General features: G+C 39.4%; 1 protein-coding gene across 4 annotated transcripts in view; it reads right to left on the bottom strand.

The window, feature by feature from the left end:
* Window positions 1-2,259: 2,259 nt before the first annotated feature.
* The window catches only part of LOC104012876 (integrator complex subunit 6-like), a 43,486-nt gene continuing 22,719 nt past the window's right edge, over window positions 2,260-23,026 (bottom strand). The window contains exons 7-19 of one of the 4 annotated variants that reach the window (XR_015702696.1): window positions 21,474-21,637; window positions 20,222-20,374; window positions 18,508-18,640; window positions 11,839-11,933; window positions 10,980-11,090; window positions 9,090-9,305; window positions 8,479-8,602; window positions 7,779-7,921; window positions 7,184-7,415; window positions 5,972-6,364; window positions 3,967-4,060; window positions 3,161-3,538; window positions 2,261-2,799 (exon numbers count right to left, since the gene is read on the bottom strand). Coding sequence is in view for 2 of the 4 variants with exons in the window: in XM_087749036.1 (XP_087605162.1) it covers window positions 3,439-3,538; window positions 3,967-4,060; window positions 5,972-6,364; window positions 7,184-7,415; window positions 7,779-7,921; window positions 8,479-8,602; window positions 9,090-9,305; window positions 10,980-11,090; window positions 11,839-11,933; window positions 18,508-18,640; window positions 20,222-20,374; window positions 21,474-21,637 (1,958 nt within the window). In the remaining 2 variants the exon portion in view is untranslated. Of the gene's footprint in view, window positions 3,539-3,966; window positions 4,061-5,971; window positions 6,365-7,183; window positions 7,416-7,778; window positions 7,922-8,478; window positions 8,603-9,089; window positions 9,306-10,979; window positions 11,091-11,838; window positions 11,934-18,507; window positions 18,641-20,221; window positions 20,375-21,473; window positions 21,638-23,026 lie in introns of all 4 variants that reach the window. The other 3 variants (XR_015702697.1, XM_087749036.1, XM_087749037.1) reach the window with 3 other exon arrangements.

Raw genomic sequence — 23,026 nt, 5'->3', positions numbered from 1 at the left:
GGTGGTTTTTTTGGTACAGTTTCCCGTAAAGGGAGATACACAATGGCCTGACCACTGCGAAGTCAAGCATAGCATAGTAACAGCCTCTGTGGCTTTTATTTTGGAAGACGACAACAGTTTTCTGATGCTGGTTAAGCATGGGCAAGAATACACTGCGCACGCAGATTGGGAATAGCAGCACCTAACAGACATCTGCCATCAGCGACTGGACTGGGAGCTGCATGGGTACGGGCTCATTTTAGGGAAGAGGAAGAGTCCTTGGTGCTTACAAGGGAAAAAAATAAAGATAACGAGCAATGAGGATGCCTAGTGAAGAGAGAGTCAGGAAATGGAAGCAGCGGAATACAAATAGGTATCGAGACTCCAAAATACCACACAGCCCTTCTCCCCATGGCAGAAAGATAATTTGTTAATTCAGATTGTTAAACAACGCTCCTTGCAGGAAACACAGTGAGACCTATTTTTTCCCCACTTTCTAACATTCCAGTTTAACCGTGCCAGATTATTTCAACCTTAGATAAGGGCCCAAAAATCTAAGCTGGAGCAAAGCGCAATACAGCTTTCCAGATTCCATCCACACATCCATATGCAATTTGTGGACCCGAGCCCTTGGTGAGGAACGCTCCTGTTGTGGAGAGGCTCACCTGTCGCACAGACTAGGCATGCTCTCAGTAACGCAGCTGTTGCGTCGGAGGTCATGGGCTCTACCTCGAAAAGGCAAGGCTTGACACTAGCGTAACCTCTCCCGGTTGCACACCGAAGCAAAACGTGCCACCAAAGCTTGTGGACTGTTTGTTCAATGCATGTTCCACCCATCCAGCACGGCTGTTTGTCTTATGACAAGTTATCTCCGCTACGATTCTCCTTAATGTGGCCGTGGAGCATTTATTGAACAATAAATGCTAAGCAAGCAACATTCATTTTGTGCTCCATTTGGGAAGCAGGGCTGTGCGCACTCTCAGGTGGATTACTGTCGCTCCTTTTTCTCGTCTCTTCACTGATACAACCTGTTAGGGCGGTACATCTTCCTTCCTTCTTATGAAGACTCATGTCCAATGTTTCTTCCGCTCTAATATTCTGATCCAAATTCAATTTATTCAGACAAAATAATGGTGAGGTAAGGGAAAATTCTCAAGGCTTGCACTTGAATGGACTATTTTGTTGTTTCTGTGCCTTTTCTGAGGTATAAGGTTCCAAACAAGTCAATGAAAGTCACCAGCTTCCTGTGGCTGATTTGGCAGCCAACTGCATCACATCAAAAGAGCAGGTTTACATACTAACAAGGTCACTAGTTAAAAACTCAGTCCCTGCTCAGACACATTATCATCAAATGAGTGTCTCTGGAACCAGGAAAGAAGATTAAATAACCATTAACTAGATCGAAGAGAGCTGTTTCCTCTTACCACCCACTACTTCAAAAATAGCATATTACATGCAACTTGATGCATGCAACCAGTCCATTTTAAAACAACGTATGCACAGTATATCTGACCTTCTGTAAATAAATTCCCTTTTAAGAGTCCAGCATTGGGCATGGGAGGTCCATCATGGTGACACACAGCTTCTACATAACGATTCTGAAGAAGTGAATCCCCGCTTTGTATCTTTCAAAGGTATTTGTGTTTTTTAAAAAATATTCAATTGTACAGATGAATAAAAGTTACTTCCAAGAGAAGAACTGGGACACATTTATAGTAACGCCCTTCCCCGTGTCACTTCATTCATATAACACTGTGGCAGAGATTTGCTGTTGCTGGATTTTATTTCCTTCTTGAATTTCACTGGTGTCATTCCAATGGTCAAACTGCATCTTCCAGAGAGACAAGGCCACTGCTTCAGAGCGGACGGAAAAGATGTCTCACAGGCTAGCTAGTATTAAAAATACCAGCAGGAACAGAGAAATAGAAGCTCACCAGCTAAAAATCCATTTCCCTGCCTCTCATGCACTGGCTAGTCAACCACAATCTCTAGCATGTTTGCAGCATGAGGTGAAGAGCTAGTTAACATGAGCACAACTTCAACCTGTCTTTAAAACAAAGCTGTTAGAAGATCGGAGGATGTTATGTGTGAACAACTGAAAACACACAATTATCAGAAGAGCCGCTTACTACTGGCACATTATTGGTACTGCTTTAAAGGAAAAAAAATAATTACATGTAGGTGCTTCAGTCTTCTTTGTGTATTTTGTGATATATAAAATTACCTTTGGACAAAAGAGTAAGAGGAACGGAGGAGAGGATACCAGCTCAGGTAACCAAAGGCTGGTCAATTGGAACTTAGTGCCTTTAATACTGAGTAAAAACGTGCACCCCAGGCAGGCTGAGCCGAGTGATGGGGCAGGTGCTCCAGGGCACAAACACGCTCTGCAACTGTAACCGCGAGCTGTGTTTGAGGGTGTGCAGACCAGGTTCAGCTGCAGCATAGGTACACTACTCACTGGTTTTACAAAAATGTTAGCAGCCTGTTGGTAACAGACAATTGGAGGAACTCAGTGCTGCCCGCTACAGACTCCTCAGATTAGCACTTATTAAAAATTAATAAAATGGTTTATTTTATATATACATATGTTCCAAAAAATTTATACAGTTAAAATATCAAATTAGTGATCTGGTAACAATACTGTTCAAAATAATCTCTTTTGTATGAACATTAAAATACACGTTTTTAAAAGCGTTTCCTTTTAGTGCTTCCAAAGCACAGCGTGTGCCAAGGCCACCTGAAGAATCTCCGTCCTCCTCACAGGATGAAAGAGAACTGAAGTCGGGGACCTGGGAAGCCTCAGGTGCACTTTCATAATGTCTGCAGACAAAACAGAAGAGAGTCTGAGGTAGATTGTTTAGTGACCATCGGGTGGTAACAGTCACAGGGCTGTCTTTTAGCTTTCATTAACACAATAGCAGTTTCTTTACTCAATCTACACTGCATTTCAAGTTTAAAGGCATGGCTAGCAGTTCTTGGGAACAAGACCCTTGTCTCTGTGGTGGCAACATGCAATTTTACCAGTGCAGGTGTTTCTGGGAGGGTTTTTTTTGGGAACACACGGGCTCTCTCCACGATGCAGACAGTGTGTGCATTTGACAGTGCCCCATTTTAGTGCAACCTGCTGCCTATAGCACGTAAATGTCTAATGACAGCGTTCAAATGAGTAAATTCTCATCACCTGCAGGAGGGGCAGCAATGGTTATTTTCTTCAGCCTGTTGAGCAAATAGCACCCTCCACAGGAAAAAAGCCACACCTTTCATAGCAAATCCTTAAGGTTATAGCCCAGCTTCTGCCGATAGAGGTTCTTAAAGTTAAAGCTCCACTGCTTCTTCTCAGACTGTGACAGTAAAATCACTTGACTGCCAAGATGGTGAGGGCAGCAGCTACATCCTCTTCCACTCTTCTGCGGCACAGCAAGCTCATTCCTGGTCCATATTCGTCTGGCCGGTACATTATTATCTACTGTTGACATGATTAACTCTGTTGGGTAGGCTGCTGAACTCTAGTTCCTCTAGTATTCTCTCTAAGTGTTGTATTAAGACCCGTTTTTTAAACCTAAGGAAGAGAGGGAAAGCAATTTAATTTTTTTCTTCCAAATACACAGTTGAACAACTCAAGATTATTCAGCCATGACAAATCACATTACCAGAGGCTCTCTGTTTCCAGTACGGAAAAGTTTTCTTTATTTCTGGCATTAGAATGGCCAGAAAATTTAATTTAATACAGCCACCCTTTCCCAACCCACCCAAAATTTTGGGCCAGTCTTCAATAACGACCCGTCTCTCTATTTCACATTTAAACTTTAAGTAAAGACCATTTACGCTATAAAAATATAATGGTAGTTTGACCACTAAAACAACTATAATAATTGAAATACGTCAAAAAGGAAAACAGAAAATACTAGTATGGAAAAGTTTACAATTTACTATCATGATCTAAATTAACATTTAATTTATGACTCAGTCATTTATATCTATACAAACCTTGCTGCTTCCTTGATAGCAAATTCAATGAAATACTTCTGAATTTCCATAGGTCCTTGCACCTCCTCAAGAAGAGAGAAAATTTTTTCATAATCTAAAAAAAAAAAAAAAAGATAAAAATCCAACCAGGTATTAAAAATAAGTCTTGCAAACGCAATTCCAATAAAGCTAAAAGAAAAAACAAAGCCCAGAGTTTCACGCTTCTGTGTATGGTAATACACGTAAGGCAAGAAAAAAGCCTGCATTAGCTGTATGCGCAGAAAGCAGGCGATACCAATAATTTGAAGCGATACTGATGATCTGGTTTCAAATGTGGCACTAAAGAATTAGGTTCTCTTTAAAAGCAGCATCTAGAAACCTCTGCCCTCAGAAAATGCAGGCTAGGTAAAGAAGCCTCATATCTCCATGAACACACAGCCATCATTAGCAGTTAATATGCACGCAGGGCCACCAAGTTCTGTTTTATCCTAGAGCTGTCATTTCTGAAAGCAGAGGTTAGGACTCGTTCTCTTAGAAGGACTAATTGTCAATGCTTAGTGCGAGCACAATTAGTATGACTTATCTTACTGCTACGAGTAAATATATCCACTGCAAAAGAATGAACTGGATACATCAAACTAGAAACAAATTAAAAATAGCATTGTTTCAATATTTTCTGTAGTTGAACCCAGCTTGAAGGTATTTATGGCGCTGTGACTAAGAGGCTGCTCAGAGCGACGCAGCAGGCACAGAGAGGATATATGGTCAGAACTGTGACTATATGTACATATTTAACCCACTACTATTTAGCTTCGTTCTTTGATGCCTGCCTGAACTCTGCAGCAAGACAGGTGACTCATACTGAACAGAGTACTATTTTGCTCTACATCACCATTTACTAGACATGAATTTGGTATAAGATTAGATGAGCCCACTTTGCAAAACAGAAAACAAAGACATACCCAAGTAGGAAGTTTTAAAACATCTTAAAAAAATAAAATACAGATGCAGCATAAAAATGGCTTCATCTCTCAACAGCCTCAGTCTGTCACAATGATTACATGCCTCAACAAAATACTAAGTTTTGGGAAAGCAATGCAAAATCAGAAAAACAGAAGAGTTAAGTATACTCCATTATACTAATTACTGGCACTTGACAACGTATTAGAAAAATATTCAGTAGTTTGATTTGTAGAAATTATTCAACTCAGACACAGACCACGTTAGGGACATCTGCCATTTAAGAAAAAAATGGAAAGATTATGCCTATGGCAAATTCTACAGCATATACATTAGTTGGGAGTTTCAGGTCAGCGTTTTGGTTTTGATCCTGTATACAAGTACAGGCAAAACATGTAATAAAAGCTGAGAAGGCAAGTTACTTTTCCTCACAACATTTTAGATTTTGGGGGGTTATCAAACCTTATAAGAAAAAAGAAGAAAGTAATTTTCAGTCTTCAGTTCTTAAAGAGTTTGCAACAGTGTGCCATCACTAATTACACTATCTCACAAAATAAAAAAAATATCACCTCGCTATTAACTGTTAAGATTCCCTTTCGAACATATTCCAAGATGCACCCTTGTAGCTACATATGCCTTTGCCCTCCAAAGGAGGTTTTGATGGACACAGAGCAAAAAGTACACTGTGCATATGCAAGGAGCAGTGCAGCGTAAGACAAAGTCTATCTAGTCTCATTAGATCATGGGTAAAACCAAAACCTCTGAAAGCTGCTTTCCCAGGGTACCTCTTATACTAGTTAACCTATGTTCAAGGGCAAACAAGGTCACTTGGCACTCAACCACCAAAGCACTGCTGTCTAAACTTCAACTCACCTGCCCAGCATGTAAGAACTTTCTTCCTTTTCTGTCCTTCCATTGCTCATGTGCAAGCAATCAGAAATTATTCAAAATCTAAAGCTGTATGTATATTGAAAATAGCTCCTTCTTTCAAGGAAGGAAGTCTTCTCTCTAGTACCATGTATAATATACCAATTAAAAAAAAAAACCCACCAAACCACCAACTTACTTCTTCCAGGTTTGCGAACCTCTTTCATCACTTTAATTTTGATATCAGCATTGTTTCCCTCCAACATCATAGGTGTTATTTTAAATGAATTTGGCACAGATTCGGAAGTAGACTCCATCGCCCGTTTTTGGTCATCTCCAGTCACGCTGTAATTTAGAGGCCCTCGAACAAGCGCGTTGGTACCAGGTTTATGATCCAACCCATCTTCACTTAAACAATTGAATTCAACAGGTAGAGAGTCTAAGTCATTGGGTAACATTTCATCCTCTCCCATAGCAGCTGGAACCGAAGGAGCCATTTGCACAGGTAAGCCATCAATTTGCTTTTCCAGTGACTGACAATTTTCTGCTTTCTTCTCTCCATTGCCATCTTGGACAACGCTGTTATTGGTATCTACAAATTAAGAATATGTATCTTACTAGTGCATAACTGCAGTATCAAAACCACAAAAGGAAACAGTTCTGTATCCTTTTTTGTTTGAAGTACTGTGGAGTGATCTGACACTGCTGTACAACTCTCCAATACTTTTTTTATTCAGCCTTCAATGTGAATACTTCCCTTCGGACTGTTAACATCTCATCTCACTATCATGAAGTCACCATTTTCTGTATTCCTATTACAGTGTTATGAATTCTAAGTAAACTAATGTTTTCCTTCCTTCCCCCAATACCAGCTAACAGAGTTTTCTTCTGACTCCATTTGCTGCAATAGGTGGGCAAGAAAATTATTATTTATGGGAAATGACAACATAACCATATTTTAACTTTCCTTCCCCACCACAGAACACACAAATGAGAACTAAAAGCTCATTGAAATCCTTGCTACCTCCAAACCACCTTGGCGAAAGGTTTCAATATTTTTTTTCTAAAAACAGTCCATCAAAATTATTTTTTTTATTCCAGATTTCATTACTATAGCAGCAGCCTGTTTTATCTAGGCCAACAAAAGAAACTCAGTCCTAATTAACGCTAAAGCATACATACATGCTGATATACCCTTTTGAATCAACTCAAAGCACAGAGAGTTGGTAAGGTTTTGTTTGTGGTTTTTTGTTTGTTTTGGGGTTTTTTGTTGTTGTTTTTGGGGTGGTGGTTTTGGGGGGTTTTGTGGGTTTGGTTTTGTTTGTGTTTGTTTTTTCGTTTTTTTTTTTTTTTAACCACACAGTAATCCCCCTTGTGACGAAGCAGGCTGCTTGACTACAACTCAATATACCTTTATTTGCTGGGATGCCTTTGAGGTTCAGATATGATGGGGATCCAGAAGCAGATGGTGGCCCTTTCCCACCAACATGATTCGTTACAACAGGTGGCGACTGTGGCCGTCTCAACAGTGGTGACATGCTACGCCTTCTCTTTAGTGACGCTGGAGTATTGGGCTCTCCAGGACGCTTAACCTTATTCTGAGGCCCGGCGACAAATTCATCTGCTTCATCTATCATCATACCCTGAAAAGAAAAAAAAAATTTTTTAAAAACACTACAAAATAGACATTTTTTCATCAATTCATTGATGGAGCGAGTCCCTCTGGGTTAAAATTCAGGTGGCTTTCAAATCACTTTACAGCTCTCAGAACAGAAATATCTAATGTACACTGTAACCAGAGACAAGACCAGAGCCACTCTGTAAATCAGCATGATTCTTTACACATTTCTCTTGGATCACGTGAAAGACACCACTCCTTTCCACACATGACAGAAGAGTTACAAGGGTTAGCAACATACTGCCATTGTTGGAGAGAAATTCTACTCACAAATTATTTCAAATCATGTTAAATGTAAAGATACAGCAGATAGCGTGGCTCCTCCTACCTTCTTATCCTGTTTAAACGGATTGCCAAATGTATGAAGTCTTTTTGGTTGATCTGGGTCGATTTCCCTAAGGGGTGAAGGCATCATTTTCAGGTACTCCTGGTAATTTCCCATTTGAGCAACAGGAACACTATGAAGGCAGTCTGCAACAGAACAAGAGATCTTAATATAGTCTACCTTAAACCTAAAACAATCTTCACACACTTCAATTGCAAGTGTTAGCATTTAAGAACTAGAAATGACTATTTCTTTTCACTACAGAGGAAGAGCTGAAGGTTACAATTTTGGAAATAAGGCTGGCAAGAGTTGAGCTTCATTGGCAGAAGAAGAATGAAAAATAAGCAAGTTTAATCTCTATGCTAACAACTGCATCTTTTGACCACAAGCACCTAACAGGGGTAAAACAAAATAAGCCCCTCTCTGCTTTAAGCTACCATCACTACAAAAAACATCTGCTGAACCTTATTGTACGGGAAAGCTCTCCCATGAAACTTATTTTTAAAATTCAAAGCAAGCATGACAGAAGGCAAAAATTTCCTTCTTTCCCCTTCAGAGTCAAGAGAAGGACACTGACTCAACAAATGATGGATTGTCCACTTCTGCTCCCAAACCCAGGACAGAAAACACTACTTCAGGGAATAAAAAAAAAAAAATAGCTGTATTCTCTCCAAACTGTTAATGAAGAACAGTGGCTACTTACCTTCATCCTGCCCCAAGATAAGCCTGTGTGTTTTCAAAAGATTGGTTCTCATTCTAGTTAGCTGGTCTAGAAGACTGCGACGAGGAATATCATATGCATTTCTGAAAGCCTGTGGCTTCAAATCCTAGTTTTATAACAAAACAAGTAAGTTTCAGTTAATCCATCAGGTCTCATGCACAGAGAAATTCCTCTATGAACTGTAATAATGTTAACTATTAAAAAAACTATTCTGAAGTAACTTCAGAGCTTCATAACTGGATACAGCAAACTCAATTACTGTCCTTTCAACAAGACCTTATTCAGCATTAGTGCTCTCAGCTCCATTAAAACTAAGCATGTTAATTCGTCAACGAACAACACTAGCTGTCTTTTGCAGAGATTGTCACTTAAACACAGTAATCTTTGTTTACTACCATGAGATTTTGAAACAGTGTCCCAAAAGCAAGTGCAAAAAATTGCATTTACTCTTCTTGCTATTTATGCCTATGCTGCACTCTTCACAATTCAGCTGAAGTACTTACTTCCTCCTTCTACACTAAGTCCATAAAAGTTACCCATTTAAAACAGATGAGATCAACTGCTTAATCATGCAAGATCACTACACTGTTTACCTTGTTTAGAAGTCCTATGTGGAAGCCAGCAAATTCTTTAACATTCATTTCCGCCAGTCTCAGTGGAGATTCACCAGTGATCCCTTGCAGCAGTTGCTTAAAATCCCTACTGTGTACCAAGGAGAGGCCACTGGAGTGATTTTTCACTTTTATTCCAATTTCTTGTGGAACTTTCTTACCCACTGAACCTATTATCCGTTCCGACTCTATTTTTGTCTAAAATGGAATCACACCGTGAGTTAAAGAATCAGCAGGCATTGCAGATTTTCAGTATAAAACACATAGCACGTTAACAGAATAAAACTACAAATTTAGCTCCCAACTACAACAAATGGGAGAACTACCTACCCAGGGATATATTGGATTACATAGATTAGATCTCAAGTAGAAAGAAATCCTAATGTGCTAGCATATGGAAAAAATATTTAGCCAGTGTATCTAAATTTATATGCTAGTAGGAGGTCTGTGAATATCCCTGATTTTGCTGCAAGTCTTGTGACTTTCTTTTGTGTCCCTGAAGAATCATCTTTAAAGGGAAAGAAAAAAAAAATAATGGAAGGGGGGGATGCCTTAGGTTACTGTAAAGTTGCATCTAAAACAGTATTATTCAGATACAGTAGCATAATTCCAGATTTCATTTTTGAAACAACCTATGAACTAAGGTTTGCGTTATATGTTTGCAACAAGATAAGGGAGAAAAGTCTTAAAAGGAATTTGCTTCAGCAGTAAGTTTCTAAAAACATATTACTTCTCCAATTAGCACAGATTTCTTATTATAGCTACAGATAATTTTACTGTATTAAGCTTTAACTGCATTCAATCAAAGTAAGACCCGCTTGCAATACCTCCAAAAAAACCCAACCAACCAAAACCCCAAAACCCATGGTGATTGCAACCCACTTCCCCCAGATCTCATCCTCTGCAGGGTTTGCCTCATTATCTGTGGGAAACTCTGAATTTAAGGACAGCAGGAGCACAGCAGAATTCTGGAATTGCTTGTCCCTATACAGGAGCTTATAATGCATTCAACACCCTTAAACTGTTTCATGTGCTGAGAATGTCTGTGAAAACCACAGTCTCAAGCCATTCCAACTCCATATTGCAGATAAATAATATGAATTTGCATATCATTAAGTTCCCAAAATACCACAGAAGTTTTACGTCTAATAGACGCTCAGTCATTCAGAGGCTTTTGGAATGTATTTTGTGCATTCTTTAAGGCGGAGGATTTTTTCTTGTAATTTTAAAGGCTGCACTGCTTCCCCACTGACTTCTAGAGATTAAACTACCGTTGTAAGAACCATTTGTGCTAAGGAGGCATGGCTTTCAGACACTTACACCTGAAATGGCATTCTTGACAAAGAGAAAGAGATATGTAAAGACTATTTCCCACCAGGTCACGCTTAACACATAGAATGGATTTGACCTGAAGGAAACAGGAAGCTCAGATATAAAGCTTGAACTATGACTTTAATCCCCGTGGACAAGAACGTACACTTTTTTGGAACATACACATTGCCAAGGCACACATGGAAATAAACATGAGACCGAGAGCAAGCCTCTGACTTCAGCTGTGAAGAACAATGGCAAGAGCAGTCATAAATCCAATTAGTGATAATCTTTGGAGTTTAAAGGTCTAGCAGATACTTAAAATGTAGCTCAAGAGGTCTCCTTCGCACTCCCCTCCACCACTTACAGAAGGCACAATCACTGGCTACAGAATCACTCTAGATTCATCCACATGTGCGGTGGAAATGCTCACCAATCTTCAATTATAACATATGCTGTACACCCGTATGAACTCCCACAGGGATTAACTGCTTTATAATGAGATTACCACAAACTAAATAATCAACGCACTTCTAATTGCAAAGGTTTTATCAATACTACCTGTTGGCTGAGTTTTTTAAGGTAAGAGATAACACTGTAACTAAGTCCACAATCTAAATTATCTGATATCAGATTTGGAGCTCCCATCATCCTTAGGGCTTTCTTTAATGGCTATAAGGAAAACAAAATACACAATAGTAAGAGAATAAGTCTTTAAAAAAAAAATTTATAAGATCAATTACAGGAAGCTAAGGCACATGGATTAGTGCTCTAGCTTTTCCACTTTTGGCCACTAAAATTCAAGTCTATTCAGATAACATGTGACATGAGTTTGGTAGTCTAACTAGCTCGCAATGGACATTATGCCACATTACCAAGACACCACACGGTGTGGTGCCACTGGCAATTTCCACTCAAAGGCTCAGTACCAGAATAGCCGGGATGATGCAAGTCCATATTGAGGTGCATTGTCCAAGCTACATGTAAAAGGTGACACGGTGCCTCCCCCCACCCTTTATTTGGCCCAGCCAGTTCTCTTAGTATCAGCTTCCCACGTTCTAGCACTTCACCCACATTAATAAACAATCTGCATTTTCCCTATCAAGTTACAAAAATAATTCCAAATTTGGTTTCTCTGAACAATCTAAAGTACTTTAGATCAAAGTTTGTTTAATATTTAACGAACCGAAAACACATTCAATATCTTAACATAGTTACTATTACTCAATATTACTATAAATTTATTGATTTCTTAAAAATGCTTGACCTGATCTACATACCTCTGCAAAGCAAAATGTTTACTACCTAAAATGTCATCATAATTACGTAAACAAAGTTTACTAGGAAGAGGTATGATGCACAGGACTCTGGTCACACCAGCCATTATACCCAGGAGGAGGAAATGAGAAAAGGAACATACCAGTAAGTAGTAAGGAGGCATTGTTTTTAAGTAGTTGTCAAAAGCCTGTCGCCACTTCAGATTTGGCTTAAGTTTGTGAACCTTAAACAAGTCATCTGCAACAAGGAAAACAACAAAAGAAGGTTTCATTTATATAGTCCCAGACCATTAGCATTATCCAAAATTCAACGTGCCAAGTTTCCCCCCCTCTTCTCCTCCCTCCACCCATCTCCCAATGGGGCTTCCTCACAAAAACTGTTCTTAACCTTAGGTTTGACGGATTGCGAATCCCCAGTCCTAGCTGCAGCAAACAATCCAGAACAAGTCCTCATTACAGGCAAACTTACAAGGCACACCAGACTTAAATACTGCACACAACTACTAGCAGCGTGGAAGGTGCAACAGATCCACCTGTTCAGAGTTTCACCTCCCTTGCCTCTCTCTTGCATCATCAGGCACTCCCTGTATCTGATTAAACCAAACAACGTTCATTTGGTTCAAATTCCATTTTCAGCCCAGCCTTCTTTTGTTCAACCTGTATGATGAATTCTGGTCTCCAATAAAAATATTCTTGGGCATCAAAGGGAAAGAAAAAAAAAAATAGTATCAGAGCAGGGAATCTTTCTGGTCAGCTTTGCTGGACTCGGCCGACAAGAGCAGCAGCTGCCCGCGGCAGAGAAGGGGCATACCTCCAGCCACACTGCCTGCCTCCTGCCAGAGCAGCAAACTCTCCCACAGATACAGACAAGAGACAGTAATTAGCTACAAAAACTGCTGCCCTTTAAGAGAGGGGCAACCAGACAGCTTATTTCCTTTGGATACTGTTTTAGAAACAGCTTGCTTGCACTAGAGGTGTGCATAGTGCTGTTTAGGAATCACCGAGTTGAAGCATGTACCTATTTGCCGTGCACGCTATAAACTGTAACAGTGATCTCTAAACATCAAAAACGAACACAGTATCCTGCAATTTATCATTTGAAATTATGGATTATCAACTGAGATCAAGTTTCTCCTTAGGAGGGCTGTAACTCGCTGGCAAAATGAGGCTAATGGAGGGATATGGAGGACTGGAGAATGGGATATCCAAAAATTAAGTGGGGAGAGCTGCAGGAGACAGAGATGCACAGAAGAGGGTGTGCAAAAGACAGATGCAGCTAGGAAATGGTTTTCTCCGGATTGAGCTTTCATGAAGATATATTTGGAGAAGAAAATTTGACTTGCATAATGTTCTGCACAAATCAAACAGATGTTAAGATACGATCTTCCAAGTTCTCATAGTCAAACCACACTTAATTACAGGTATTTTCCAATCTAAATGAATCCTGTATCACATATAAAAACCACACGACAGATGCTAATTGTTCTCTTTCCTGGCCTGAAGGAAGTGGGGTGGAGTTTGAGAGGACAAGTTAGAACTCCATTTAAAATCTCAATATACCACATGCTTAGCACTATTATCCAAAAGAACCTGTGATGATATCATGACATATGGCAATATAAAATAACATCCAGTTTTATCTTATAACCCTATTAGCTTTTTGTAGCAAAATGGAAGTTAAACTATGCCCTCTCCCAAAATTCAAAGTAAAAAAAAAAATAAATAAAAATGTAACATGTTCAGTATCATAGTATGTCCTAATATTTTGAAGTCTATGGGTTGGTTATGAGTACAGCTTGAACCTTAAACCCCTTATCAGCACTTTATTACTGTCTCACCTCCCGCACTCTTTAGGTTGTAGCAGTATATAACCCCTGCAGTTCGACTGCACAGCCACTCTTAAATGGCACAGGGGTTCATAATCCTCAGCTAGCTATGATTCTTAATCCACAGCATAGCTGTAGTCTAAGTCAAATGCAAAAGCACCTCCCTGATCTTTGCTATCCAAGTAAGAAGTTCTCAAATCTAAGTAGAGAGTCAGCAAAGATTTGTCTATTTAAAATGAGAGCCTCCCCACAGCACCAGCTCGCTGCAGGAACTCCTACCCTCTCAAAGGAAGACGGTCATGGTGGTAAACACAGCCACAAGTTTCACAGAGAACATCACCATCAACATCTTACCTGCCTCTATCGCAAGAGTTTGACACACACCCTGTCAGCAGATTGCAACACAGGCACTTGAAATGTACTTTTTCCACTGTGCCCTGGGCTGCACATAATCATTTATACAAACAAGCAAACAAACAGTAACCCAGTTAACTATGTCTTTCACAGCTTAAATCCCAAACTTTTGTAGATAAAATCAAAAGTATTGAAAAGATCCTTTCATAAATCGGTTTTAATCCAACCTATTCATTTTCAGATACTACTCTCTGTATAGTCCATTTAATACAGATTTACTTTTCCTTCTAAACTCAGAGGGAGCTAAAAGCACTGGATAATTGGGAACATGGTATTAAAAACCACTAGGAAAGGGCCACAAGCTGCAACAATTCAAGAGATCAGGTAAAACTACAGACAGACCAGTTAATTTAAAACTGTGTTGCAAAGTCTTTATCCACTTCAGATTAATATACAAAAGAACCAAACTGTGACAAACAGGATACCAATACATATCTTTAATACCCAGTAACACATAAGGGGGCTTGATGCACTTTCAAGCTCAGTGAGCAGTTGGGGGAAAAAAAAAAAAAAAAAAAAAGAGAGTATAAGAGAGAGAATGGTCAGCAGGTAATTTTAGTACTTCAGCTGGAGCCTAATTGCAAGAACAGTTCATGTGACAACAGTCTAGTTGTGAGTGACAGCTTGCACCATGTAACCCAAAGTAAAAACTTACACTTTTTTTTTTTAAATAACCACTCATTAAATTCCACCTGAGCAAGTACACCACCACTCCCTGGTGACTCCTATAACTCTCTGAGCTTTCTAATGCCTCTGGACTAACAGATAGGCTCCTTTGGTTTAAGCAGTAGAGACTCATAATTTCACACTCACGGACAGCAGTATCCTCCCCTGTGAACAACCTAGCGAAAAATAAGGCACTACAATGTAAAATAGTATCCACCATTAAAAAAAGGTATTTTCCATTGACATAAAATGTTTGGCTCTCTCTCCCTGTGCCACAGCTTGCTATGTTCACATTTGTGAGAAAGACATCCCTTGGTTTCCAAAATAAAAATCATTACTTGCATATTCTTTCAAAGAGCCTGTAAAAGCATCAAAAGAAACTGTCCCTGTTGCAGTCCTTCACGGGCAGACATTTTCTAAATGCTCATCCTTCTGCATATTTAGACCCACAGAGAAAGGGTATTAACCACCTTCTCATGTTATTTTCATCATGGCTGTTTCACTACTGCTTCTGCCGACACTCCTGATGAATAATCGCTCCTATTGCCCAGCAGTGCCTGCCCTCCCTCCCACTAACGCAGCTAAGATCAGCCAAGGAAACACTTAGGCAAGGCAGGAGCATTCAGAAGTATACCTCATCTTCGCTAAGCTCTCTCTCTAACCCCTCGTTTGACTTCTACTTTACGATCCTGGCTGTACATTTGTTTTTAAACGGAAGAATATCTGAAGTACAACAGCTTTGCTAGTATCAGATAAAGGCAACAATCCTTCAAGAGGAAATTTCTACAATCCGTGGGCCAAACATATTCAGCACCAAAGTACGTCAGCACCTGTCTGTGAAAATTTCTGTCTTCCGAAGTCTGCCTCACACTGAACAAAAAAAAAGGCAAGAACTGCACCCCACCTCCTCAGCTCCCAGAGCAAACCACCACCCCAAGCGAGGCACGATGCCTCTCGAGCCTTTCCTACGAGAGCAAAAAGGAGCCACTCGGCTGCAACAGCACATCCCACATGGTTCGTCTTACCTCTGTAAAACATCTAGAGACCAGAATTTTTGTCAGACAACCAATTTACCACAGTACACGGGTCAGGTATAACACAGGGAGTTTTATGAAGTCTCATTAATTGGCTCCTTTCCTGACAAAACTTTAGATTCTAAAAGCAGACCCATTAAGCTACAAGCTAGGAGAGGCTACAGCATTCCCAAAACCACTCTTGCAGAAACCGAGATATAAATCACCAGATCTATAGGATGTGGTACAATTTACCTCCTTCAGTCACAGACCACTACAACTTGTTTCAGTTTGCTCAAGTATCATCTGCAAGCTTCCTCATGCATGCCTATCTTACCTGTCTTTTAGGGCTGTCTCTTACACTATTTTCCAAAAACAGAATTAAAACTGCCCATGCTCAAGAATGCAGGAGGAATACAAAAATGCAAGAAAAAAATCCTTAAGCATCCTGCTATCTGTTTGTAAGGCTGAACACACGTAAGCCACTTGATAAGACATTACAAACAAATGCAGCTGTAAAGTGGTTTGGGCTTTGTCTGAAAGAGTCACTAGAAGGAAGGGAGAGAGATTATCCATGGTACTATCCCAAGACAAGTCACAGAATCATAGAATCGTTAAGGTTGGAAAAGACCCTTAAGATCATTGAGTCCAACCGTTAACTTATCACTGCCAAGTCCATCACTATACCATGTCCTCGAGCACCACATCTATCCGTTCTTTAAATACCTCTAGGGATGGAGACTCAACCCCTTCCCTGGGCAGCCTGTTCCAATGCTTGACCACCCTTTCGGTGAAGAAGTTTTTCCTAATATCCAACCTAAACTTCCCCTGGCGCAGCTTGAACCCATTTCCCCTCGTCCTATCACTTGTTACTAGGGAGAAGAGACCGACCCCCACCTTGCCACAACCTCCTTTCAGGTAGTTGTAGAGAGCAATAAGGTCTCCCCTCAGCCTCCTCTTCTCAAGGCCAAACAACCCCAGCTCCCTCAGCCTCTCCTCATAAGACATGTGCTCTAGACCCTTCACCAACTTCGCTGCCCTTCTCTGGACACGCTCCAGCACCTTGATGTCCTTCTTGTAGTGAGGGGCCCAAAACTGAACACAATGCAGTCCTCCAATGCAATATTCTACCAGTAGGGCAGTAGCCACTAGAACCTCGCTGATGCACCACTATGGGTGGTAGTGGCTGAATAGAGCAGATTTCTGGGTTTGGAAGTCCTCACATCCTTTTTAATCTAGGTGAGAGTAATGAAAGATGGGTTTCACACATGCCAGTCAGTCCTCTACTGAACCATCAGTATCTGCTATTGGTATGCATTAAGACAGACACAAGGAGAGGGTTTAAAAACAGAAACCACCCCCACCTACCCACAAACTGAAGAGTCAGTATTTTTTAAAACATCTACAAATAACAGGTATGCCACTTATCATCGTAAGTCATTTTCTGTGCTGCTAAGTAGAAAAGGGGCCAGATCTGCTTTTGTGATTTATGTATATTCCATAGAACTTAATTCCACCATGCCTTAGAGACCAAGGATAAACAAAGTCCTGGAAGGAGATCTGAAGGTAACACTTTGTGTATGTGTTTGTGTTAACAATATGAAATGCACAGTATTTGCGTTCTAGAGAAAACATCCGCTTTACAACTCTGACAACATGGAAGCTCTGCATTTTCCTTTAAACAGCCTTCAGAAATTTAAGACATGGGATACCAGGTGAGTAAGCTGCAGAATAGCACTATAGACACTGAAAAATGCCTTTCTCCAAAGAGTAGGAAGAGCTTTACACCCCTGCAAAAAAGGCAGGGGGAAGACAAGAGCTGCCAGGGAAGACGCAGCAAAACTGCAAATGTCAACATCAAAATGAATAGGGAAATTCATTTAGTATCAGTGATGGCTTTTCAGCTAGTGGATCTGCTGCAGTAATTCAGCAGCCACAAACTCGCAGAAACTCTAATTTACTCTAGAAGTATCCTACTTGCACACTTTGGGACAATTATTAGGCTCCATGGATGCCTATATAAGACACATTCAAATTATCAGCAAGCACAAATTTATGTTTGGTTGTGACCAGGGTTATGAAAAAGCATTCCTGAACTGTGTTCTGTTTTTTTTTTCCTAGAAATGAATGGAAAAATCCTGTGTAGGACAGTAAGAGTCAATGTTAATTCTCTTGATCTCCACTGTTACTCTGTATCACTAAACACACCCATAAAAACCAGAACAAAAAAGCCTTACAGCACCTGCAACTAAAAGGGTTAGTAGCACCCAGGAATCTCTTCTCTCTGCCATTACCTTTATGTCAGAACCCTAACAGCCACGATTGTTATGGCAGTTATTCACACAGCACCTTTTCATACCATCTTTCCTGTAGAAAGTAATTTCATTGTGGGAGTGAAAAAAACACTGGTCCTTTGGGCAGGGAAGAAATGTAGACTGTTTCACTGCTCAATTCCTTCTTCCTGCTCTAAACTGTGTCAGAGAATTCCCTCTTCCCAACACCCATGACAAACACTGCATCTGATCTTCCAGTAAAAAATTAGCTGCTACGAGAGCAACTGCAAAACCTGGATATACCACACCCTAAATGAGGGAAAAGAATGGAGGTTGAAGCTTACTCCAGGTTAAGGAAGAGGCTACGTGTCTAGGAGGTGAACAGCATCAAACATGCACTGGAAGCAGGTAGCTCTCCTCCTCTGCTGGAGAGAAAAAAAGGGAGAGGGGGTATGAAAATCCTCTCCTCCCAAATTATGTTAAAGAGTTTGCAACATTCTCTACTCTCTGATCTCCATTATTTTATTATGTCTCAAACTAAGGCAGAACACCAACCATTATTGTTTTTCTTTTGCTCTGAAGTAGCTGCATTGGCAGTCCAACGTAAATTTATTACCTACCTAACAACGGAAGTAAAACAGGATAGTTGTAAGGCATCACAAAGAGGTTTACACAGGTTAAAGTAGTGCTTGCTTTTAAATACCCGAACGGATGGCCAAGTTCGCTGTATTTTCCACTGCTACTCACAAATACCTGATAAAGAATAAGAGATATCACTGTATTAGAAGAATATGAAGAGTATTAAGCATGGGGCATTTAAAAATTAGAATCAATCTGAATCCAATTGCATTAAGACAGCAAATTATCAAGAACAGCCAAGTCTGAGGTGGCACACATCAGGATGAGCATGCACTTACATTCCCCAGTCACAAAACTCAGACATTTGGTGTACCCCCAGTCAGTGTGGAAATGCTCTTCACAGTATAATCTTTAGTGCTTTAGTGAAACTACTTTGAAGTGATGCTCTGGAAAGTTTTTGAAATTATTTAAAACAGGCTACGGGACATCTGTTGAAGGCATGTTAAAAAACAACCTATTTGAAATTAGTCTTCTGACGCATAAAATAGCATGACTAAAATTTACAACACTGATAAAAGAAATCTACAAGCATAGAAATTAAGCAAAATAAACAAATATTCAAGAAATGTCTTTTAATTTTGCCAAGCACCAACATTCTTAACATTGGCTTTTTTTTTTTTTAAAGTATATTTATATGGAGGTATGAACCTTGAAAAGCAATACATGCAAACTACTATCTCAACAGGATAAAGGTGGTTCATATTCTTATTGGGACAGTCAAAATAACGCACATCTAACCAAAAATAGTTTTCCTAAAAAAAGTAAACCTTGCAGTAAAAAGGAAGTGATTTTCCTCTATTTTTCAGAGCAGAAGGAACAGGGTTTGTTACATGGTTTCTATGACAATGAGCCTAATTCTCTAGTTTGTAAGGGTCTCATATTTAGCTGGGAGAAGAAAAGCAGTTTTTGAAGAACAGCAGAGTAATTTTAATAAAACTTAGGCAAATAATGTACCTATGAATGCTTAAAGGACACTTTTGAAATTAGTTTATTAAAAGTAACTTCAATTTTTCTTCTGAATATGCGTGTTATATTTTCAGTTAAGTTGTAATGTTTATTAGGGAAACAGAAACATGAAAGAGACACCTCCAAACCCATCTTTCCAGCTAAAGTATCATACTAAGCAAGCTCCAGGTGTACATATTAAGCTATTCTTTACAAGAACACCATTGAGAAGGGAATTACAAGCCCTGTTTTATAGAGGATGCAGAAACAAGTCACTTATCCAAAAATCACAAAAGGAGTATATGATGAAGGATTTCAGCAACAGAACTTTGGCCTCTTCAAGGCCAATGTAGTCAACAAGATCAACAACTTCCATTCAATTCCCATTAGCAGTTTCAACCATCTAGTGGGAATTATTTGCAGCTGTTGATTAGGTAACATGATGGAAACTAGTGTTAGGTTTTCTTGTAAGCAAATGGAAGCCTACAGAGAATTTCAATTTAGCCGAAAATGGAACCTGCGGGACACATTTCTTAGCAAAATGAGATGGACCTAGAAACAGAATTAAATGAGATTACAAAGCCTGTAGAGGGAACACTCATTCTGACTCCTGATTAGAAAGGAGGTAACTGAAACCTTGACACGTTTCAACTGCAGAGTCTGCAACCAGACCCCAATTCTCCAGGCTTACAAGACTGAAGTACCTTAGGATGCCCACTACATTTCTAGAATCAAATAAAGGGCAAATACCTGCCAGCAGGTATGGGGAGACTTTCGTTCCAAGATGTACTGTGTTAAGGGTGAAGGCTCAAGCTCATACTTGTCAAAAGGAAGCTTGTCTATTACCATTGGCTCACAATCAACACAGGAGAACCTCACAACAGGGTGAGCTGTGCGCGGAGGCTAGAAGGAAGGGGAAAAAAAACATATAAATTGTCTGCTATTTATTGTAAATAAATCAATTATCTTAAAAAGATTCATACACATATATTTTACCATCTTATAGGCTTAAACTCTCAGTTTCTACAACTTCCTTTAAAAGAGAAAAAGATAGAATATAGATTAATTAAGTAATTCTCTAACTTTAAAAAAAAAAGCCACACACACACATACATACATTCTTCCCACCAAGAGAAAAACATCGTTGTAGTCAACTATTTATCTTGATATTTAAAAGCTTCCATGCCAATCAACCTATAGTATCACAGACAGGCTTGAAGAAAAAGTCAACTCTACTTCCCAGCTTCGTGGTCACAGAATTACAGATGTGAAACTGTGCTGACTTCTCAAAGGATCTCAAGATATTCCCTGCCAAGTCTGACTTTTTTTCCCTCTTGAATCATAGGGGGGGGAAAACAGTACCTTGAGGACTTGCAAAGTACAGAAACAGAACATGCCTAACAAAAGAGAGATGTTTAGAAAGGCTAGTAAGACATGCCAAATGTATGATCATTTCAGTAAGAAAAGGAGAAATGAATGCTGGTTTTCCCCTCATTTTCTGAATGGGGTTATTCCTCTGTTTCAGTTTTAATTCTTCCTGCTAATGAAAGAAGAGTCCATACATGAAGTAATACTAAGCAGAGAAAACATGGTTGATCTTCTATCAAAAACAAATACTCCCTTTTCCATATAAATGCATTTTATAAAGTGTTGATTAAAATTTAATAGGTTCACTATGATTTGTGGTATGTGAAGTAATTTATAGTTAAATTCTATAATCTTTTAAAAAACCATTTACCCAATTAACTAACCATATACATGGAAGTAAACCTTCCAGATGCAAAAAACATCACAGCATACAGTATCTACATTAGATTATACCATTCTGTGTTAAAAATAGTTTTAACTACCCTTTTAAAGCAAAGTCAGATCATATTAGTAAACAGATAAAATAAAAAAAAAAAAACACAAACACCAAAACCAACAAAACCCTACTTTATTATTCATTTTCAGTCTGTTTCATTAGGTGCAGAATTCTTTTTTCAGTTCTTATTTTACTTACCAGTGTTGGTGAATTCTGATCAGGCCAAAAAGATTCTGGGATTGGCCAATGCCCAACAGGAACACCAGTTTTAGGGTTAGGCCGTACATAAATGAGTTTATGACAACTATGCCACGGTTGGGAAGCAAATGAATTGATGGGCCGGGATGAATCAACAAGTCCATCTAAAATTTAAACAAAGCAAAATAACAACAAAAAAAGAAAATAAAAAGCTACATGCATGTATTTGTCTCCCAGCAAAAGTTCTGTATTAGCAATCAATAAGGTATTTCATTACAATTGTTTCAAAGACGTACAGATGTTTACATCAGTGGTTGAAAAAAACTATACATCAAAACGTAGAACGCCACCATCTGAGAAGCAATGATAACATTTGCCCACATCTACCCTTTTGCTCCTGTGGCACAGACATTAGATTATTAATGCAGCAAGGCATACTCACATATTACAGAAAATGCTCTTTGCTTAAGCTTAGTGCTTTGACATAGATCTGATAGGCAACAGCAAGCCTATCTGTTTCAGTTCTGCTGCACCTGTAAAGACTGGTGATGTGCATTTACAGTCTTTCTACGTGGGATGCAAAACTCTGACTGATGCTGCCACTCATGGAAACTGGAAGTGGAGGAAAGTTTCACGGAAAAGTCAGATGCATCTTGCAGGAGCAGCTTTTGTCACGTTTTTAATTAGTAAGAATTCACAGATCACTTAAATCCCACTCTCTACTGGAAAGACCAGTGTTTTCCGTCGGTCCACTGCAGTGAACCAGCACGGACTCCCCTTCACACTGAGGACAAAGAAGTTTGTTAGCAGTACAGAATCTCAGCATTAGTTTTCGAAGACTGCTCTTCAAAGCAAACGTCGCAGCAGAGATCAACCATTTAAAGACTCTTTATTGTAAAGATATTTTACACTAATCTTCCCTGCTTTAGATAGCTGGCCAATGATACTATGCAAAACACCTTTCAGATACGTATCAGTTTGGTTTCTCTGCATTATATACACAGTGATTATTCTAGCATTGTTAAATCCCATCAAATTTCTCTCTAGTTAAAGGACTGTCTCAATTCACGTAAAAAGGGAAAGTCTTGATATTTTTGTACATTCATATCCACAGTGCATCACCATTTAAGCGTGACAAAAAAAATTTCACCAGCTGTTTTGCCACACAGGAGAACATCTGGGCCAACAGAGACACGGGAATTTGCTGAGGTGCTGTCCTGCACAGCGTTATAGGAAAGCCTTCCAATAAAATGGCATTTAAATAAGCAAAAGGAGGAAAAAAAAATATATATATATACAGCAAGGAAAAGGTGATTCAAAAATGAAAGCAGGAATAAAGCTAGCTATGCTAGGATGCTCAGGGGATCCCAGAAGCTATTATGTTTCTGACATTCCAGGAACATCCTCATTTCCTAAACATGAACTAGGCAGCTCTCTATCCTTCCTTTCAGCCATGAATTTCTGCAAATCTGAAACTGCTCCACGTCAAGAGTGCATTTTCCTCTTCCCTGTTATGCACTTTCAGCCAGCAAAATAATGCCTTGTTCTTTGCA

The sequence above is a fragment of the Nipponia nippon genome, unplaced genomic scaffold, assembly GCF_047370975.1.
Source record: "Nipponia nippon isolate SJK-2023a ecotype South Korea unplaced genomic scaffold, ASM4737097v1 scaffold_12, whole genome shotgun sequence".
Lineage (NCBI taxonomy): Eukaryota > Metazoa > Chordata > Aves > Pelecaniformes > Threskiornithidae > Nipponia > Nipponia nippon.
Note: the sequence above shows the minus strand (reverse complement) of the source record. Positions and strands in the feature narration are given on the sequence as shown.